Here is a 19,164-nt window from a genome sequence, read left to right on the forward strand (position 1 = left end):
CCAAACAAAAAAATAAATAAAGATGTGATATCAGTTTACACCTCCACCTTTGTTATATGAGTGAAATGCTGTTTGTAACTTGTAGAAATAGTAGAGATGAGCACCTGAGAGATAAGCCAACATAGTAAATGTCTTTATGGATCAGAACTGTCGTCACTTTACTTTATCTATGAGACTGTGCTAATAAACTGGTATTGGGATAAATATAGTGTGACATTGGAAATACTTTCCAGTGTTTTCCAATTTGTGTGCATTGAAAATTTACTAATTTTGAAATTAGAAGGGCAATTAGATAATGTTAGGGAACAAACACAACTACTATGTTTTTGTACATAATGTAAGTAACATACATATTTGACTATGTATATTAACCATGTTTCAAAATATAATAGCCCTCTTAGCTTAAACAGACATCTTAATGCTTTTTCCTTTGCAGTGACATTTCTGGGGGTAAACCCCTAGAAGTGGAGATGGCAGGGATAGAATACATGAATGATGATCCTGGCATGGTGGATGTTCTTTACGCCAAAGTCCATATGAAAGATGGCTCCAACAGGTATGTTTCTGGAATGCTTCTTTGTTTCAATCAAGAGGTACCTGAAATCATCCTCAAAAGTTTGATTGATTTTGATTCCTTTTCTTTGAGTTCTTATTGTAAAGAACATGTTCGTTCGTTCGTTCTTTCTTTCTTTCTTTCTTTCTTTCTTTCTTTCTTTCTTTCTTTCTTTTCTTTCTTTCTTTCTTTTCTTTTCTTTTCTTTTCTTTTCTTTTCTTTTCTTTTCTTTTCTTTTCTTTTCTTTCTTTCTTTCTTTCTTGATAATCTCTTGGAAGAGGAATTTGTTGTAGGAAAAAGTATACTTTAAGTCTGACTTTCAGGATGGGGGTCTTACTATGACCAAGCTAATCTCAGCGTCCTGGGCTCCAGGGATCTTTCTGCTTCAGCCTCCCAAGTGGCTGTGACTATAGGTGCGCACCCTGCACCAGGCGAATCTGGTAGCTGCTGAGTTACTTGGATAACGGGTGTTGATAGTCTTCGTGGAACTCAGTGGTTCCTTTGTGTTTTCCAGGATAAGAGGCAGAAAGGATGGCATTTTAGAATATGAGTTTCAAACGCGATGTAATGCGGTTGTAGTGGATACCAGGACAAAATGGGGATGAAAACTTTACCAACTTCATAAGTTTATTAATCTTAATTTTGGCTGGGCGTGGTGGCTAACGCCTATAATCCTAGCACTTTGGGAGGCTGAGGTGGGTGGATTGCTTGAGCCCAGGAGTTCAAGACTGGCCTGGGCAACAGAGTGAAAGAAGCTCTCTATACAAAAAAACACAAAAAAACAAACCAAAAACAAAATTAGCCAGGCATAATGGTGTACACCTGTAGTTTCAGCTGCTCAGGAGGCTGAAGTGGGAGGATCACCTGAGCCTGAGGAGGTCAAGGCTGCAGTGAGCCACGATCACACCACTGCAGTCCAGCCTGGGCAACAGAGAGAAACCCTGTCTCAAAAAAAAAAAAAAAAAAAAAAAAATTGGCCAGGTGCAGTGGCTCACACCTGTAATCCCAGCACTTTGGGAGACTGAGGTGGGCGGATCATGAAGTCAGGAAATCGAATTCACCCTGGCTAACATGGTGAAACCCCATCTCTACTAAAAAAAACACAAAAAATTAGCCAGGCGTGGTGGCATGCGCCTGTAGTCCGAGCTACTCAGGAGACTGAGGCAGGAGAATCACTTGAACCAGGGAGGTGGAGGTTGCAGTGAGCCGAGATCGCGCCACTGCACTCCAGCCTGGCAACAGAGTGAGACTCCATCTCAAAAAAAAAAAAAAAAATTAAAAAGATTAAATTACTTAAAATGCTTAAAATAGTGCTTGGCACACACATTATCAAAACATCAAAAAATGTTTATTACACTTTTTAAAGTTCTAGGGTACATGTACACAACGTTCAGGTTTGTTACATATGTATACATGTGCCGTGTTGGTTTGCTGCACCCATTAACTTGTCATTTACATTAGATATTTCTCCTAATGCTATCCCTCCCCCAACCCCCCACCCCATGACAGACCCCAGTGTGTGATGTTCCCTGCTCTGTGTCCCAAGTGTTCTCACTGTTCAATTCCCACCTATGAGTGAGAACATGTGGTGTTTGGTTTTCTGTCCTTGCGATAGCTTGCTCAGAATGATGGTTTCCAGCTTCATCCATGTCCCTACAAAGAATATGACCTCATCCTTTTTTTATGGCTGCATGGTATTCCATGGTGTATATGTGCCACATTTTTTTAATCCAGTCTATCATTGATGGACATTTGGGTTGGTTCCAAGTCTTTGCTATTGTGAATAGTGCTGCAATAAACATACGTGTGCATATGTCTTTATAGTAGCATGATTTATTCTCCTTTGGGTATATACCCAGTAATGGGGTCACTGGGTCAAATGGTATTTCTAGTTCTAGATCCTTGAGGAATCGCCACACTGTCTTCCACAATGGTTGAACTAGTTTACACTCCCACCAACAGTGTAAAAACGTTCCTGTTTCTCCACATCCTCTCCAGCACCTGTTGTTTCCTGACTTTTTAATGATCACCATTCTAACTGGTGGGAGATGGTCTCTCATTGTGGTTTTGATTTGCATTTCTTTGATGGCCAGTGATGATGAGCATTTTTTCATGTGTCTGTTGGCTGCATAAATGTTTTCTTTCGAAAAGTGTTCATATCTTTTGCCCACTTTTTAAGGGGGTTGTTTGATTTTTTTCTTGTAAATTTGTCTAAGTTCTTTGTAAATTCTGGGCATTAGCCCTTTGTTAGATGGGTAGATTGCAAACATTTTCTCTCATTCTGTAGGTTGCAAATGTTTACTCTTTTTAATTTTTGTTATTACCACACCTACGTCCCTCCCAGCGATTCTCAGTCTGCAGTTGAGGCGATTTCTAAGGCTGGCCTTGGCATCCAGAGCCATTTCCGGTGTTAATGTCATTTATTAGTTGAATTGAAGCCTCTGGTGAACAGAGAAGCCCCACATGCATTGGAAATTTGTTTTCGTGTGGTCTTTTTATTTAGGGCAGGGTAGAAGAAGGTTCACACTGAGCCGGAAACCTTCTAGAGAAAATCTGATTCTCTAGGCAGGCTCCCACATTTATTTGCTTTATTTGATGGTGAAACGCCATCTCTACTAAAAATACAAAAATTAGCTGGGCGTGGTGGCGGGTCTCCGTAATCCCAGCTGCTCGGGAGGCTGAAGCAGATAATTGCTTGAACCCAGGAGGCGGAGGTTGTAGTGAGCATAGATCATGCGTGGGCAACAGAGTGAGACTGTTTAAAAAAAAAAAAAAGAAAAAGAAAAAAATGCATTATTAGCAATAGAGAAGGCTATCATATATGATAAAGGGTTCATTTTACCCAGAAGATATAACAGTTCTAAACTTGTAGGAGCCTAGTAGAACAGCCTTAAAGTAGATTAAGTGAAATTTGTATAGTTAATGTTTTATTAGGGAAAAACTGAGAAATCCTTCATCATAGGAGGAGATTGCAACCTATTTCTCAATTATTGGTAGATCAAGCAGATATAAAGTCAGCAAAGATACAGAATATTTTGACCATGAACAAGTTTCATCTAATAGTCATCTCTGGAATTACATGCCCAGTAATTAGAGAATTCTTATTCTTTTCAGACACATGGAACAGTAGAAAAAAATTGATTACATACTGGATCATAAAGTAAGGCTTAATACATTTTAATGAGTTGGTATCTTACATATTATACTTTCTGACCAGAGATAAAACAAGGTTACCTGCAGTTACCAAGTTATTAGGAAATAATAAGGGAGTTTGAGGCATGGTGGCATGCATCTGTAATCCCAGCTACTTGAGAGGCTGAGACTGGAGAGTTGCTTGAGCCCAGGAGTTTGAGGCCAGTCTGAGCAACAGCGAGACCCTGTCTCTCAAAGGAAAAAAAAAAAAAAGAAGAGCGAGTTTAGTAAGGTGATTGACTATAAAATCAGTCTAATAAAATCCTTTGGTTTTCTGTATACCAGCAGCAAACAGAAAGCAGCATCATTTAAAATAAAACACATTTATAGTAGCAACAAAAATTTTAAGAAAATTAGGAATAAATATGACAAAACATATTTAATACTTTTTTTTTTTTTTTTCTGAGACGGAGTCTCGCTGTGTCACCCAGGCTGGAGTGCAGTGGCACCATCTCTGCTCACTGCAAGCTTCACCTCCTGGGTTCACGCCGATCTCCTGCCTTGGCCTCCCGAGTAGCTGAGACTACAGGCGCCCACCACCACGGCCGGCTTATTTTTTGTATTTTTAGTAGAGATGGGGTTTCACCGTGTTAGCCAGGATGGTCTCAATCTCCTGACCTCGTGATCCACCTGCCTCAGCCCTCCCAAAGTGCTGGGATTACAGGCGTGAGTCACCGTGCCCAACCCATTTAATACCTTTTTGCAGGAAATTATAAATAAATTGAGAGACTATATAAATTGTATGCAGGCGTATACTACATGTGTAATGGAAACGAAGTATCAGGAACAGGAGGGGGAGGTATTTAAAAGCCACTACACTCCAGCCTGGGCAACAAGAGTGAAACTCCGTTTCAAAAAAAAAAAAAAAAAAGCCACTACTATAGTCCAGCTGAGAAGCAAAGAAGGCTTGAACTAGAGTAATAGCAACAAGAATCACGTGGATGCAAGAATAGTGAAATCTGGCTGGGTGCAGTGCCTCACACCTGTAATCCCAGCACTTTGGGAGGCTGAGGCGGACAGATCACCAGAGGTCAGGAGTTCAAGACCAGCCTGGCCAATATGGTGAAACCCCATCTCTACAAAAATACAAAAATTAGCTGAGCATGGTGACACATGCCTGTAATCCCAGCTCCTCTGGAGGCTGTGGCAAGAGAATTGTCTGAGCCTGGGAGGTGGAGGTTGCAGTGAGCTGAGGTCGCGCCACTGCACTCAAGCCTGGGCAACAGAGGAAGACTCCGTCTCACCAAAAAAAAAAAAGAAATCTGCTGGATTTGGCAATTTTCTGAAAGTAGAGGGTAAGAATAAGATGAATATGAACTCTTATGACTAAACTGGTTCCTCTCAGGAATGCAAAGATGAATTAGGAACAGAAAATCTAATACTATCCTACTAAATGGGTCAAATTAAAAAATAATACCTAAGTGCATGACTAAAAGACTTTGATAAAATTTAATATTTTTAAAAACAACTTTCAAAAAATAAAAATAGATATTGTCTAATATGATGTCTGTTTTAAATTAGCAATCATACTGAACAGTAATATACTAGTTTTATTCCCATTACAGTCAGAAAACACGGTTGCCTACATTTATCATTAATATTAAATACATTGTTCTGAAAGTTTTGGCTAACACCCCAGCTACAGAGACAACTTTAAAAAGTACATAGGTGTTGTGTGGGAAAATGTTTTTAAAAGACCAAATGGTCATTATTTGCAAATAAATAGCATTCTACTAAAAATACTTGTAAAAGCTTTAACATTGATAAGAGATCAGTAAAAGGGCTAACAAGCAGTCAGACAAAAGATAAATATCAAAAAATAAATAGTTTAGTACCTACAAACTGGTACCAGGCATTGTACCAGATACCATAAGGGAAACAAAAATGGGTACAGTGGCCCTTATCTTAGGGAGCTTAAATCTATTCAATAATTCATCTGTTACAAGGAAGGGTAATTTTAAAAATAGAAGAAAACTAGGTAGATGTTTGTTAAGAGGTATGAGAAGGTCATTGCTGGTAAAAGTATAAATTAATATAAGCTTTCTAGAGAGCATATTGGCCTTTTACTCCCAGTATTTTGTTTTATATTTCTTAGGCTTGCTGATTCTTCCTGTAGAAATTTATCCAATGGAATTAATCAGAAATGTGTACAAATATATGGATTTTCATATAATCCTGATTACAGTATTGTATATAACAGTAAATACTGGTGGCAATCTAAATGTTCATCAACATCAAATTGATGGAAAATAAACTATAGAACATCTGTAGAACAGAGAATACTGTGGGTTGATTAAACATTATATCTTGGGAAAGTATTCACTGTAGATTACTATGTGTTAAAAAGAGATTACAAAGCAATTTGTATACTGACTTTCCCCCATCTCAAAAGTGGGAAGAGAGAGCAATAGAAGAGTAAGTCAGTTAGCCTGGTTACGTAAATAATTTGCCAGTCATTGTTTCTGAATAGCAAGCAGTGTTTTTCTTTTAGCTTGTCTGATGTATGTATGTGTGTGTATGTGTGTATATAGTGTATATCTGTATGAACAATTTGATGTTATACTTGGTATACTTGGGCAGGTCCAGGTTAGTAGTAATTAGTGTATGCTTGTAAGTGGCAGAATTGTGGTTTGACCCCGCTCTGTTTGACTGTAAAGCCTGTGCTTATGGGACACAAAGAGGACATTTAAAATAAGTGGATATAGTCTACTCTTTTGAGATGTTTGGTGAAAAGATGAGAGAGGTAATTATGTGTGCATTAAATTCCACAATGGTACAGCCTAGCATCACTATACATAGTTTGCCATCTTCCTTTCATAGCCAAGCTTCTTTTTGCATTGTTTTTGCCTATAAAAATAAAATCTTACAGATGGGTGAAGTGAAAATTAAACAGTTCCTTCCCCTCCCGCCCCGCTCTTGAGTTTTCGTCCCCAGAGCAAATACTGAGAGTCATTGTCTATGCATATAATTTTATGTAAATTGATCACATTACACATGTATTTCTGCAGTTCTTTTCTTATGAAATATAACCTAGACATTACTTTTATGTTAGTGAATATAGATATTATGAAATACTACTGCATCAGTCTAAGCAATAGCTTGTGTACCATAGGACTTTGCTTAAAAATCTTTCATTTCTCATCATCTTTTGAATTCATAATCCTCAGTCTAGCATTCAAGATCTTCCAGTATGACACCATCTTAATACTTCAGCTCTATCTCCCTGCCCTGGGCCCCAGCCCGCTTCATTATTGGTGGATGATCCTTTGTGTCTTTGTTAATACTGTTTCTTGTGACTGAAATTTCCCTTACATTACTCCTCTTTTGCCCAAATACTATTTCTCTTTCTGCTTGCCATCCTTTCTTCTTTCTCTTAAATAGACTGTAAGATTTTTGGGGGCAGGGAGTATGTGTTATTCAGCTGCCTTTCATAATGCATGACATAGATGTTCAAAGAACGTTTGTTATTTATTCATTCAACTGATATATAAAAATGCATTGAGTGCAGTTAGCTTCTTATCCTAAGCCCATCCTCCTTGTAACCTATTCTGGTCCTAACCCCACTACAATCTCTTCAACTTTTAAATTACCCAAACACTCTGTACTGCTTATGTCATTACCAAAATCTACTTTATAGTCTCATATAAAACTAACAAAAAACTTATCTTGGTAGATTGTAGATCTGTTAATAACAAAGACCATCTTTGCTTAGTTTTTATTCTTGTAGTCACTAGGATAATGTCTGTACACAGTGAGCACTCAGGAAGCATTAATTGAATGGAGCTGAATTAAATTGGGAGGAAAAGTCCAAACAAAAGCCTGAAATTTGCACTTTCTAGGCAGTCAGTGATCATTCTGCAGCACAAACACCTTATCTGTAAAGATGGTCCTGGAATGCTTGAGCTTTGTAGCATTTACAGGCCTTTAAGAGCTTAGATTTAATGCATTAATAACTGGCTTCTGTTTTCAAATCCAAAGCACTAAGTGATAAAGCTGCTTAAGAATAATTCATTCCTTTTTTCATAGCAACCCTATGTTATTTTTAATTTGCTTATTAGGAAGCAGAGGCATAGAGAAACTTTGTGACTTATTCATAAACAGGAAAGAATCAATCAAGTAAGAATTGATCAATGAAGTTAGAAATGGCCAGGCGTGGTGGCTCATGCCTGTAATCCCAGTACTTTGGGAGGCCGAGGTGGGCGGATCACAAGGTCAGGAGATCATCCTGGCTAACATGATGAAACCCTGTCTCTACTAAAAAATACAAAAAATTAGCTGGGAGTGGTGGCAGGCACCTGTAGTCCCAGCTACTCAGGAGGCTGAGGCAGGAGAATCACTTGAACCGGGGAGGCGGAGGTTGTGGTGAGCCAAGATTGTGCCACTGTACTCCAGCCTGGGCAACAGAGTGAGACTATCTCAAAAAAAAAAAAAAGTGACATATTGTCAACCTGAAATTTAGTGATTATGTCCAAGTACCCTTAAGCTCTCTTAATAGAATTCCAAAATATTTGCTATCTGTGAATTCATTCATGAATGCATGTGAAGACTGTTGAGCACTGATTATGTGCCAATTAGGCATTAGTTTAGGTGCAGAGATAGAACAGTGAATAAGACAAAGAGCCAGTCTTCATGGAGTGCACAGTGAATTGAAAACAGAACAAGCCGGGAGTGGTGGCTTGCACCTGTAATCCCAGCACTTTGGGAGGCTGAGGCGGGTAGATCACCTGAGGTCAGGGGATCAACCTGGCCAACATGGCGAAACCCATCTCTGGTAAAAACACAAAAATTAGCTGGGTGTGGTGGCGAGTGTCTGTAATCCCAGCTACTTGGGAGGCAGAGGTTGCAGTGAACCAAGATTGCGCCACTGCACTCCAGCCTAGTTGACAGAGTGACTCTGTCTCAAAAAAAAAAAAAAAAAAAAAAAAAGACAAAGAGAAAGAAAACAGCACAGGCTGCATGTAGACTTGGATTCTGGTTCCTCTGTCACTGACTGAGCAACCCAACCTCTCTGCATCATTTCCTCCTGCGTAAAAAGAGCAGGTTACACTAGAACTTTTTAAAGGATATTAGCCCCTTCAAAGTTTTGAGTCTGTAAATTGTCAGAAATCCTAGTTTTCCAGAAAGACAAAGGTGGAAACTTGATTTCTTTCATGTGATCTGTTTAGTTTACTTACGCCAGTATTTCATGCTTCGTGTTTCATGTTCAGTTTTATGTAGCTGAACTCCCTGTCTACTTTTTTCCTTTAAGAGAAGAAGGGGGAAAGTGAGGAATTATTCTGTTGTGATTTATAACTGAGGTGCAATTTGTGGTGCATGGTTATATTCAGACCTAAGTTATATTTAGAAATATTATGGTTCAGCCAGGCACAGTGGCTTACGCCTGTAATCCCAACACTTCGGGAGGCCGATGCAGGTGGATCATTTGAGGTCAAGAGTTTGAGACCAGCCTGGGCAACGTGGCAAAACCCTGTCTCTACTAAAAATACAAAAATTAGCCAGGTGGTAGTGACGCACGCCTGTAATCCCAGCTACTCGGGAGACTGAGGCAGGAGACTTGCTTGAGCCTGGGAGGCAGAGGGTTGCGGTGAGCCAAAATCGTGCCACTATACTCTAGTCTAGGCTAGAGAGTGAGACCCTGTCTCCAAAAATAAATAAATAAATAAATAAATGGAAGAAGAAATATTATGGTTCTGCAATGGTGTTAATCAGAAACTTTTAAAACTAGTTTACCTGAACATTTTTTCTGGTTAGGTAAACTCACCATCTATAGATATACACTTAACACAGAAAGATTAAGTGTTTATCTGTGCATGGTGAGGTTATGTTTTCCTTTTTATGCTTTTTGGTACTTTGCATGTGGTCTATAATGAGCTTGTATTATTTTTGTAATTGGGGAAAAAGATTAAGATAAGTATATAAGGAAGCACAACATCTCTCTTAACTGGTTTCCAGGCTTTTAGGGTTTGTTTTTTTTTTTTCCTTATGCTTCTTGCTTTTTTTTTTTTTTTTTTTTTGAGATGGAGTCTCGCCCTGTCACCCAGGCTGGAGTGCAGTGGCGCAATCTTGGCTCACTGCAACCTTGACCTCCCATGTTCAAGCTATTCTCCTGCCTCAGCCTCCCAAGTAGCTGGGATTACAGGCATGCACCACCACACCCAGCTAATTTTTTGTATCTTTAGTAGAGATGGGGTTTCACCATGTTGGCCAGGCTGGTCTCGAACTCCTGACCTCGTGATCCACGCACCTTGGCCTCCCAAAGTGCTGGGATTACAGGTGTGAGCCACTGCGCCTGGCCTGTTTCTTGTTTCTTAAAAACTGTCATTGATGACCTGGCATGGTGGTTCCACCTGTCGTCCCAGCACTTTGGGAGGCCAAAGAGGGAAGATCGCTTGAGGCCAGGAGTTCAAGACCCGCTTGAGCAATATAGCGATACCCTGTCTCTACAAAAAGTTTTAAAAAAAAATCAGCTGGGCATGGTGGCATGCACTTGTAGTCCCAACAACTTGGGAGGCTGAGGCAGGAGGCTAGCTTGACCCCAGGAGTTCAAGGCTGTAGTGAGCTGTGATTGTGCCACTGCACTCTAGCCTGGGCAGCAGAGTGAGATCATGTCTCTTAAAAAAAAGAAAAACAAGAACAGCAACAAAAAACAACTGTCGGTTTCCTATGGCCTACCAAATACGAGTCCAATCCTGCCTGACCCATGGGGCCTTCATAGCTTGGCTTCAGCTTGCCCTTCTCTTTCTATAGATTTTCTCCAGTCCTTGAATGGATTGTGTTCTTTGACATTCAATCTCTCAATTACTCAGGACAAAAATGCTTTTAGAATCACCTTCACTTCTTTGACTCCCTTATACCAGGGAATCTCACTTCTCACCACTTCCAGTGCCACTGTCCCAGCCACCTGCGTGATTGCCACAGCCTCTTAACTGCCTTCCTGCTTCTATCCTGCCTCCACTGCTATCTGTCCTCCACACAGCAGCCAGATCATGTCAGTCTTCTGCTAAACACCCTCCAAAAGCTCCCACCTCACTCTGTAACTACTAAAGTCCTTCCACGGGCCTGAGAGCTTCAGGTAACCTGGTCACATCGCTCCGACCTCGTCACTTCTCTCTTTCTAGTTTCACTGCAGTTTCACTACTGGCATCCTTTCTGTTCCTCAGTCCTCCTGTGCATATGCCCATCTCAGATATGTGTATTTGCTGTTTCCTCTCTCTAGAATGCTTTTCCCTCAGGTCTCTGTCAAATGTCACTTTATCAGGGAGACCCTTCCTGATCACTCTACGTAACATAGTGCACTTATATTAGCTGCACTATGGTCAGCAGAGTGAGATCACACTCTACTCCCTCTCTGCCGTTTCATCTTCAAGGCACATGGCACCCCGAGGTACGCGTGTGTGTTTGTTCATTCCTCCTACCGGAACGTGAGCTGCACAAGAGTGGGGCTTGTTTTGTTCACTGCTGTGTTCCTATCACCTATGACCACACCATCCTTTGAGGTCTTGTTCTGTCCATTTACCCTATTGCCTGGTTTCCTTTTCTTTCTCTGTTGGATAATTTCTTGTCAGTAAGTATTTTCAACGTTTTCTCCTCATTGAAAACACACACAGCCCTCACTCAACTCTGTATCTTCAGATTCCCCAGGTATTCGTTTCTCTCCTTCAAGTTTCTGGACACAGTTACGTGCGCTTCCTGCCTTCCCTCCTCTCTGGCTCCTCCCTTGGTCCTCCGTCACAAGATTTCTATCCCCAGTGTGCCAGCAAAACTGCTCTGATAGAGGGCTGTAATTGTGAGAAAAAAGGAGGCATAGTTTTGCTTTTTTTCTTTTCTCGAGTATTGTACTGTACGGTTATTCCTGTTTTCCCCCTTGTAATTCTCATTTCAGCGTCTCTGAAGTCTTCCTGTTCTTATTTCCTCATCCTTATCAGTTGTCTTTGCTGGTTCCCAGGTGGCTGGGACAGTGGCACTGGAAGTGGTGAGAAGTGAGATTCCCTGGTATAAGGGAGTCAAAGAAGTGAAGGTGATTCTAAAAGGATGTTTGTCCTAAGTAATTGAGAGATTCAGTATCAAAGAACGCAATCCATTCAAGGACTGGAGAAAATCTGTAGAAAGGGAAGGGCAGCGATGAAACAGAAAGGCAGGTTGGAGTCAAGCTGTGAGGGCCACGTGGGTCAGGCAGGATTGGACTCTTACTTGGAAGGCCATGGGAAACTGAGGGTTGTTTTTTGTTGTTGTTGTTTTTCTTTCCTTTTTTTTTTTTTTTTGAGACGGAGTCTCACTCTGTCGCCCGGGCTGGAGTGCAGTGGCGGGATCTCAGCTCACTGCAAGCTCCGCCTCCCGGGTTCACGCCATTCTCCTGCCTTAGCCTCCTGAGTAGCTGGGACTACAGGCGCCCGCCACCGCGCCCGGCTAATTTTTTGTATTTTTTTTTAGTAGAGACGGGGTTTCACCGTGGTCTCGATCTCCTGACCTTGTGATCCCCCCACCTCGGCCTCCCAAAGTGCTGGGATTACAGGCTTGAGCCACCGCACCAGCCTTGTTTTTCTTTTTTTAAGAGACATGATCTCACTCTGCTGCCCAGGCTAGAGTACAGTGGCACAATCACAGCTCACTGCAGCCTTGAACTCCTGGGGTCAAGCTATCCTCCTGCCTCAGCCTCCTGAGTTGCTGGGACTACAAGTGCATGCCACCATGCCCAGTTGATTTGTAAAAATTTTTTTGTAGAGACGAGGTATTGCTATATTGCTCAAGTGGGTCTTGAACTCCTGGCCTCAAGCGATCTTCCCTCTTTGGCCTCCCAAAGTGCTGGGATGACAGGTGTGAGCCACCATGCACGTGCCACTACCACCTGGCTAAGTTTTGTATTTTTAGTAGAGATCGGGTTTCGCCATGTTAAAAGCGTCTATCCCATGCTTTTAACTACTGTTGCTACACTGACAACTCCCAATCTGTCATTTGCCTAGATTTTCTCCTGGGCTCCAGGCCTGTATTTCCATCTCTTTTCCTGGACATGTCCTACTTGCATCCCGTGCCACATGTGCAAAATCCTGCATAGTATTAACCTCCTCCCCGAGATGACACAGCAGAACAATAAGCAGTTGCTTCCCCACAGCCTACCACCTTGGTTAATGAGCCACCTGGTCATTTTAGGCAACACTTGGGAGTCATTCTCAACCACTTCCTCTCCCTTAGCACAGCCAGATCCGAATGGGCACCAGCTTCTCTCTCACATAGCTCTTGTGAACCCATTCCCTTGTCTCAGTTCTCACTGCCCCACCATAGTTTAGTCAGGGTGTCCAAACTTTTGGTTTCCCTGGGCCACATTGGAAGAAGAAGGAATTGTCTTGGGACACACATAAAATACACTAACACTAATGATAGCTGATGAGCTTTAAAAAAAAAAAAAATCACACAAAAAAACTTATAATGTTTTAAGAAAGTTTATGAACTTCTTTTGGGCCGTATTCAAAGCCGTCCTAGGCCACGGGTTGGACAAGCTTGGTTTAGGTCTTTATCATCCCCTCCTCACCCCCTTTATTTTACAGATGGGATCTTGCTCTATCACCCAGTCAGGAGTGCAGTGGTGCAATCATGGCTTAATGCAGGCTTAAACTCCTGGGCTCAAGTAGTCCTCTTGCTTCAGCCTACTGGTAGCTAGGACTGGAGGCACATGCCACTATGGGTGGGTAATTTTTAAAAATGTTTTGTAGAGACACAGTCTCACTATATTGTCTAGGCTGGTCTCAGACCCCTGGCCCAAGCAATCCTTGCTCCTTAGACTCCTAAAGTTCTGGGATTACAGGTGTGAGCCACCATGCCTGTCCCCATTTCCCCCTTGATAGTACAGTCCTTAGGAATATGGACTCTGAAGCCAGACTGCATACATTCTAATTTTGTTTTTCTTTTTTGTTTTGTTTTGAGATGGAGTCTCACTCTGTTACCCAGGCTAAAGTGTCGTGGCACAGTCTCGGCTCACTGTAACCTCTACCTCCTGGATTCAAGCAGTCCTCCTGCTTCAGCCTCCCAGGCAACTGGGATTACAAGCATGTGCCACCACGCCCAGCTAATTTTTGTATTTTAGTAGAGGTGGGGTTTCACCATGTTGGCCAGGCTGGTCTCGAACTCTTGACCTCAAGTGATCTGCCTGCCTCAGCCTCCCAAAGTGCTAGGATCACAGGCATGAGCCACTGTACCCGGCCTCTTCTAATTTTGGATTTGCCACTTAGTTTTGGGAACTTGGTCAAGTTTTGTAACTTCTCAGTGCCTTGGCTTCTGTATTGGTCAATAGGGATAATAATTGGTTATGAGGATTAAATGATTTAACAAAAAAAAAGTGCTTAGAACAGTGCCTGATATGTCATGGTGATGTTGACTGTTGAAATAGCCACCTAGCTGACTGACTTCTGTAGCTGTTCCTCTTCTAAAGCCTTTCCCACTCTGCTATTGAGTCAGCTTTCAAAAATGGACATCAGACTACATTATTCCCTTTTGAAAGTCTTTCTGTGGCTTCCCTAATCTGACCACTACTTATAGACTTAGCTCATCTCCATTGTCCCTTTTCTCTCACTCTCTGTCATAGCTGTATTATAAATAATTGACAATTTTTTGAATATGCTGTGATCTTGCATGCTTTGGCATCTTTGCACATGCTATTTCTTCTTCTACTTGAAGTGCCCCTTCTTCCCTGGTGTTATTTGCAAATCTTTTAATGATCGTTCCAGACTATGTCTAAACCTCCTGTGGAAACCTGGCCCTCTCCATGTAGAGCTGATCACTCCCTTCATACTCACCATAATATATTGCCATCATTTATTTCTACTATCTGTTAAGCAGACAAACAAGACTGAGCTTTAGCTCCCTGATGGTGGGAGATGAGTCTCTTCTTCCTCTTGTGATGCAGGGCTTTGTATAGTGATGAGCACAGAGCAGAGGCTCCATAAACATTGTTGAATTAGTAATCTCATGTTCGTAAGTTTACTAAGATTTCTGCACTACTTTTCTCCAATTTCTCCAGGCTGCAAGAATTAGTTGATCGAGTGCTGGAACGTTTTCAGGCATCTGGACTAATAGTGAAAGAGTGGAATAGTGTGAAACTGCATGCTACAGTTATGAATACACTATTCAGGAAAGACCCCAATGGTAAGTCCCCCAGAGAACTGTAGCGCAGTTTGTGATCAGTGGCCTTGTGGCATCTCTGAGGTTTACACAGAATGGGCTATCAAAGAATCTCTGATATACTTCTTTTTAGACCTCTTAGCTTATTCTGATGAGCATAGTAGAGGTGGGCAAGAACATATATAGCATGGGACTGTGGCTTCCAGATCTTTTATTTCTGTCACACATAGGATTGCCCATATTTAGCAAATAAAAATATAGGACGCTTCAGTAAATTTTATATGAACAGTGAATAAGTTTTTGGCATAAGTATGTCGCATGCAATACTTGGTGGCTATTTTTTTTTTTTTTTTTTAAGAGAGAAAAGAAAGGAAGGTGAGCTAGTAAAAGTAGATGTTAAGTCAGTGTTTCTCAACTGGGGGTGATTTTGCCCCCAGCTAACATTTGGCATTGTCTGGAGACATTTTTGGTTATCATAGGGAGTTGGAGATGGGTTGCTGCTGGCACCTAGTGGGTGCTGTCTAACACTCTACAATGCGTGGGATGGTCGCCCACGACAAAGAATTATCCTTCCCAAAATGTCGTAGCACAGAGGTTGAGAAACCTTGTGTTAAAATAATAATGTTTTTCTTCATGGACTCTGAGCCTTTTTATAAAAATGCCTTATTTTAATCCTTGATTTGGGATAGTTGTTTATTTCAAAAAGAAGTTTTCTTTTCTTCCTGTCCCTATCTCCAAAGTGAAAGCTTCTCTAGTACCTTCAGCATCTGATCAGGAATCACACATTCAAGCCATATGAAACTCTTCCTTCCAAGATTCGTGGTTCAAAATACACTAGCACCGAGATCACATATTCTGGTTCTATTTCCTTTCTTGGGCCCCGACCTTGGTTTTAGAAAATCTAGATGGGGGCCAGGCACAGTGGCTCATGCCTGTAATCCCAGCACTTTGGAAGGCTGAGATGGGTGGATCACTTGAGTTCAGGAGTTCAAAATCAGCCTGGCCAACAAGGTGAAACCCCGTCTCTACTAAAAATACAAAAATTAGCTGGGTGTGGTGACACATGCCTGTAATCCCAGCTACTTGGGAGGTTGAGGCAGGCCAATCACTTGAACCTGGGAGGCGGAGGTTAGAGTGAGCCAAGATCGCACCACTGCACTCTAGCCTGGCGACAGAGCATGACTCCTTCTCAAAAAAAAAAATCTAGAGGAGAAGAGAACTCCATCAGGACTTGAACCATTGACTATTTGTAGGTTTTTAGTTAGGACAATTTGTGTGTCCCTTTTAGTTAAGGTACGTCTTTTAATTTCGCTCAGATATGTACCAAAGATCCCAAGTGGAAATCATTTGATATTAACTCCGTTTGATTAGAGCCATGGTAGGACCAAGAAATATGTAGCTATCTAGTTATTAGTTCTAAAATGTTACTATTTTGTGATGTCATATTGAATTTTATTTAAGACTTATAAATAAATCTCTATTTTACTTTTGAGAACACTGAGATTAAAAGAGCTTCAAGTGACTCAGTCAAAGCCTATATATTCTCGTTTGGGTAGGTGATAGAATCCAAAACTTTGAACTTGTTCCAGTTGAGTGTGTGTGTGTGTGTGTGTGTGTGTGTGTGTGTGTGTGTGTGTGTGTATATATATTTTTTTTTTTTTGAAATGGAATCTCGCTCCGTTGCCCAGGCTGGAGTATACAGTGGTACGATCTCAGCTCACTGCAACCTCTGCCCCCAGGGTTCAAGCAATTCTTCTGCCTCAGCCTCCTGAGTAGCTGGGATTACAGGCGCCTGCCACCGCGCCCAACTAAGTTTTGTATTTTTAGTAGAGACAGGGTTTCACCATCTTGGCCAGGCTGGTCTTAAACTCCTGACCTCGTGATCCACCCGCCTTGGCCTCCCAAAGTGCTGGGATTATAAGCATGAGTCACTGCACCCGGCCAAGTTGAGCATATTTCTTTCCTTTGGGGAGTAGTACTACAGAAAGTAGGAATATTTTAGGTATCTATATATTATAATGTAGCTTGTCCAGTAGAAACATATAACTAGGTTTGTGCTATTTGTTTTATTCTGGACAGTGTATTTTAATTTTGGAAAACAAATTGAGAATCCCCTGAGGTGATGTGCATTTTAACATTACTATGTAATGGCAGAGTTTCAGAACTCTGGAGTATACCCTAAATTTATTGTTTCAGAAGACATATGGTATTAAGAAAACTGTCTGTGATGATTGAAGTATTCTGTATCTGTGATGTCCAATATGGTAGCCACTATACACATGTGGTTACTGAGCACTTGAAAGGTGCCTAGTGAGACTGTGAAAGTGAACTTTTATTTTTAATTTTATTTAAAATTTATAGAGCCACATCTGGATAGGGGCCTCTGTTTTGGGTGTTGCAGGTATAGACAGTATTTTATTAGACATTTGTTAGCCATCAGTATATTTTCCATTTGTCTTAGTCCTTAAATATTTGTTCGGAGCTCTTAAAACTACATCATGGTCCATTATTAACTAATCTCTTAACACAGAAAGAGTTCAGATATGTAGGAATCTGTATATTCTAAGTTGTGTAGATCCAGGTTTATATTCAGTTAGCACTAGAGCTTTATATAAGAGTGTGTTGTGTGTTCACAGTCTAGTTATCCCTCTGCAGATTTTCAAAATATAATCACTTTATTGAGATATAATTCACATACTATACAATTTACTCTCTTGATACATATATGTACAATTTAGTGGTTTTTAGTCTGGTTAAAGTTGTATAGCCATCACCGCAATCAGTTCTAGAACATTTTCATCACTCTAAAATGAAACCCCATACCCATTGGCAGTCACTTTCCATTTCTTCCTACCCCTCTTACTCTGCCCTCCCCTGACCTCCACCAAGCCCTAGACACCACCTGCCTACTTTATGTCTCTATAGAGCTGCCTGTTTTGGACATTTCATATAAACAGAATCATGCAGTATGTGATCTTTTGAGGCTGGCTGCTTTCACGTAGCATAATATTTTCAAGGCTCATCCATGTTATAATATAGCAGTACTTCATTCCTTTTTTGTTTTGTTTTCTGTGTAGTTTTTTTTTTTTTTTTTTTTTTTTGAGACAAGGTCTCTGTTGCCCAGGCTGGAGTGTAGTAGGGTGATCTTGGCTCTCTGCAACCTCCACCTCCCACACTCAAGTGATTCTCCCACCTCAGCCTCCAGAGTAGTTGGGACTATAGGCGCATGCCACTACACCCAGCTAATTTTTAAACTTTTTCTTCTTTTTTTCTCAAGATGGAGTTTGGCTCTTGTTGCCCAGGCTGGAGTACAATGGTGCAATCTTGGCTCACTGCAACCTCCGCCTCCCCAGGTTCAGGTGATTCTCTTGCCTCAGCCTCCCGAGTAGCTGGGATTATAGGCGCGCGCCACCATGCCCGACTAATTTTTGCATTTTTAGTAGAGACGGGGTTTCACCATGTTGGTCAGGCTGGTCTCCAACTCCTGACCTAAGGTAATCCACCTGCCCTGGCCTTCCAAAGTGCTGGGATTACAGGTGTGATCCACCACACCTGGCCTAACCTTTTTTTTTGTAGTGACAAGGTCTCACTATATTGCTCAGGTTGGTTCCAAACTCCTGGGATCAAGTGATCCCTCTGCCTCAGCCTCCCGAAGTGCTGGGATTACGGACGTGAGCCACCATGCCTGGTGCTTCATTTTTTTATGGCCGAATAATATTCCATTGTATGGATATGCCACGTTTTATGTATCCATCCATCAATTGGTGAACATTTATGTTGTTTCCACTTTTGATATTTATTTGGTATTAATGTATTTGTTGTTCTTTTGCAACTTCACACATTCCCTTTCTCCTAATTTTACGTTGTGAAACATGTATGGCGTTGGGATCTTTGATTAAGAGCATTCTTCTCTTTAGAGAAATAGTTCCATAGTTACCCATATGCAACTCCAGTGGGCTAGCTGAAATGTATTATGTCTTCTGTTCATGGAGTTTTTAAAACTCTAGATATATTTGATCTATTCTGGCCTAGTACTCTCCTTACTTATATAAGTAAAATAATGTACTTAAAGGTGGAAATAAGTATTTTTGAAGGTCTGTCAGTGGGTAGGAAATGATTAATATTTCAGAAAATATTCTGAGTTAATTCTTGAGGATGCTTTGAATTTTTTGTGCTCTGGACTCTCCTGTATTGAATTTTTACTTGAAAAGGACATGAAATGATGTTACATTTTTTTTCTTTCCTGTTTCCCTCTCCTTTGATATTCTTTTTCTTGCCAACCTTTAAGGATGTCTTTTGAGATACGC

General features: G+C 41.1%; 1 protein-coding gene across 5 annotated transcripts in view; it reads left to right on the top strand.

Annotated features, from left to right (window-relative positions):
* ASCC1 (activating signal cointegrator 1 complex subunit 1) overlaps positions 1-19,164 on the top strand; it is a 118,860-nt gene that overhangs the window by 65,275 nt on the left and 34,421 nt on the right. For all 5 annotated transcript variants that reach the window (XM_010373058.2, XM_030940434.1, XM_030940435.1 and 2 more), the window contains exons 7-8: positions 437-556; positions 14,757-14,881. In XM_010373058.2, coding sequence (XP_010371360.1) covers positions 437-556; positions 14,757-14,881 — 245 coding nt within the window. The remainder of the gene's footprint in view (positions 1-436; positions 557-14,756; positions 14,882-19,164) is intronic.

Source organism: Rhinopithecus roxellana, chromosome 11 (genome assembly GCF_007565055.1).
Source record: "Rhinopithecus roxellana isolate Shanxi Qingling chromosome 11, ASM756505v1, whole genome shotgun sequence".
In the NCBI taxonomy this organism is placed as follows: domain Eukaryota; kingdom Metazoa; phylum Chordata; class Mammalia; order Primates; family Cercopithecidae; genus Rhinopithecus; species Rhinopithecus roxellana.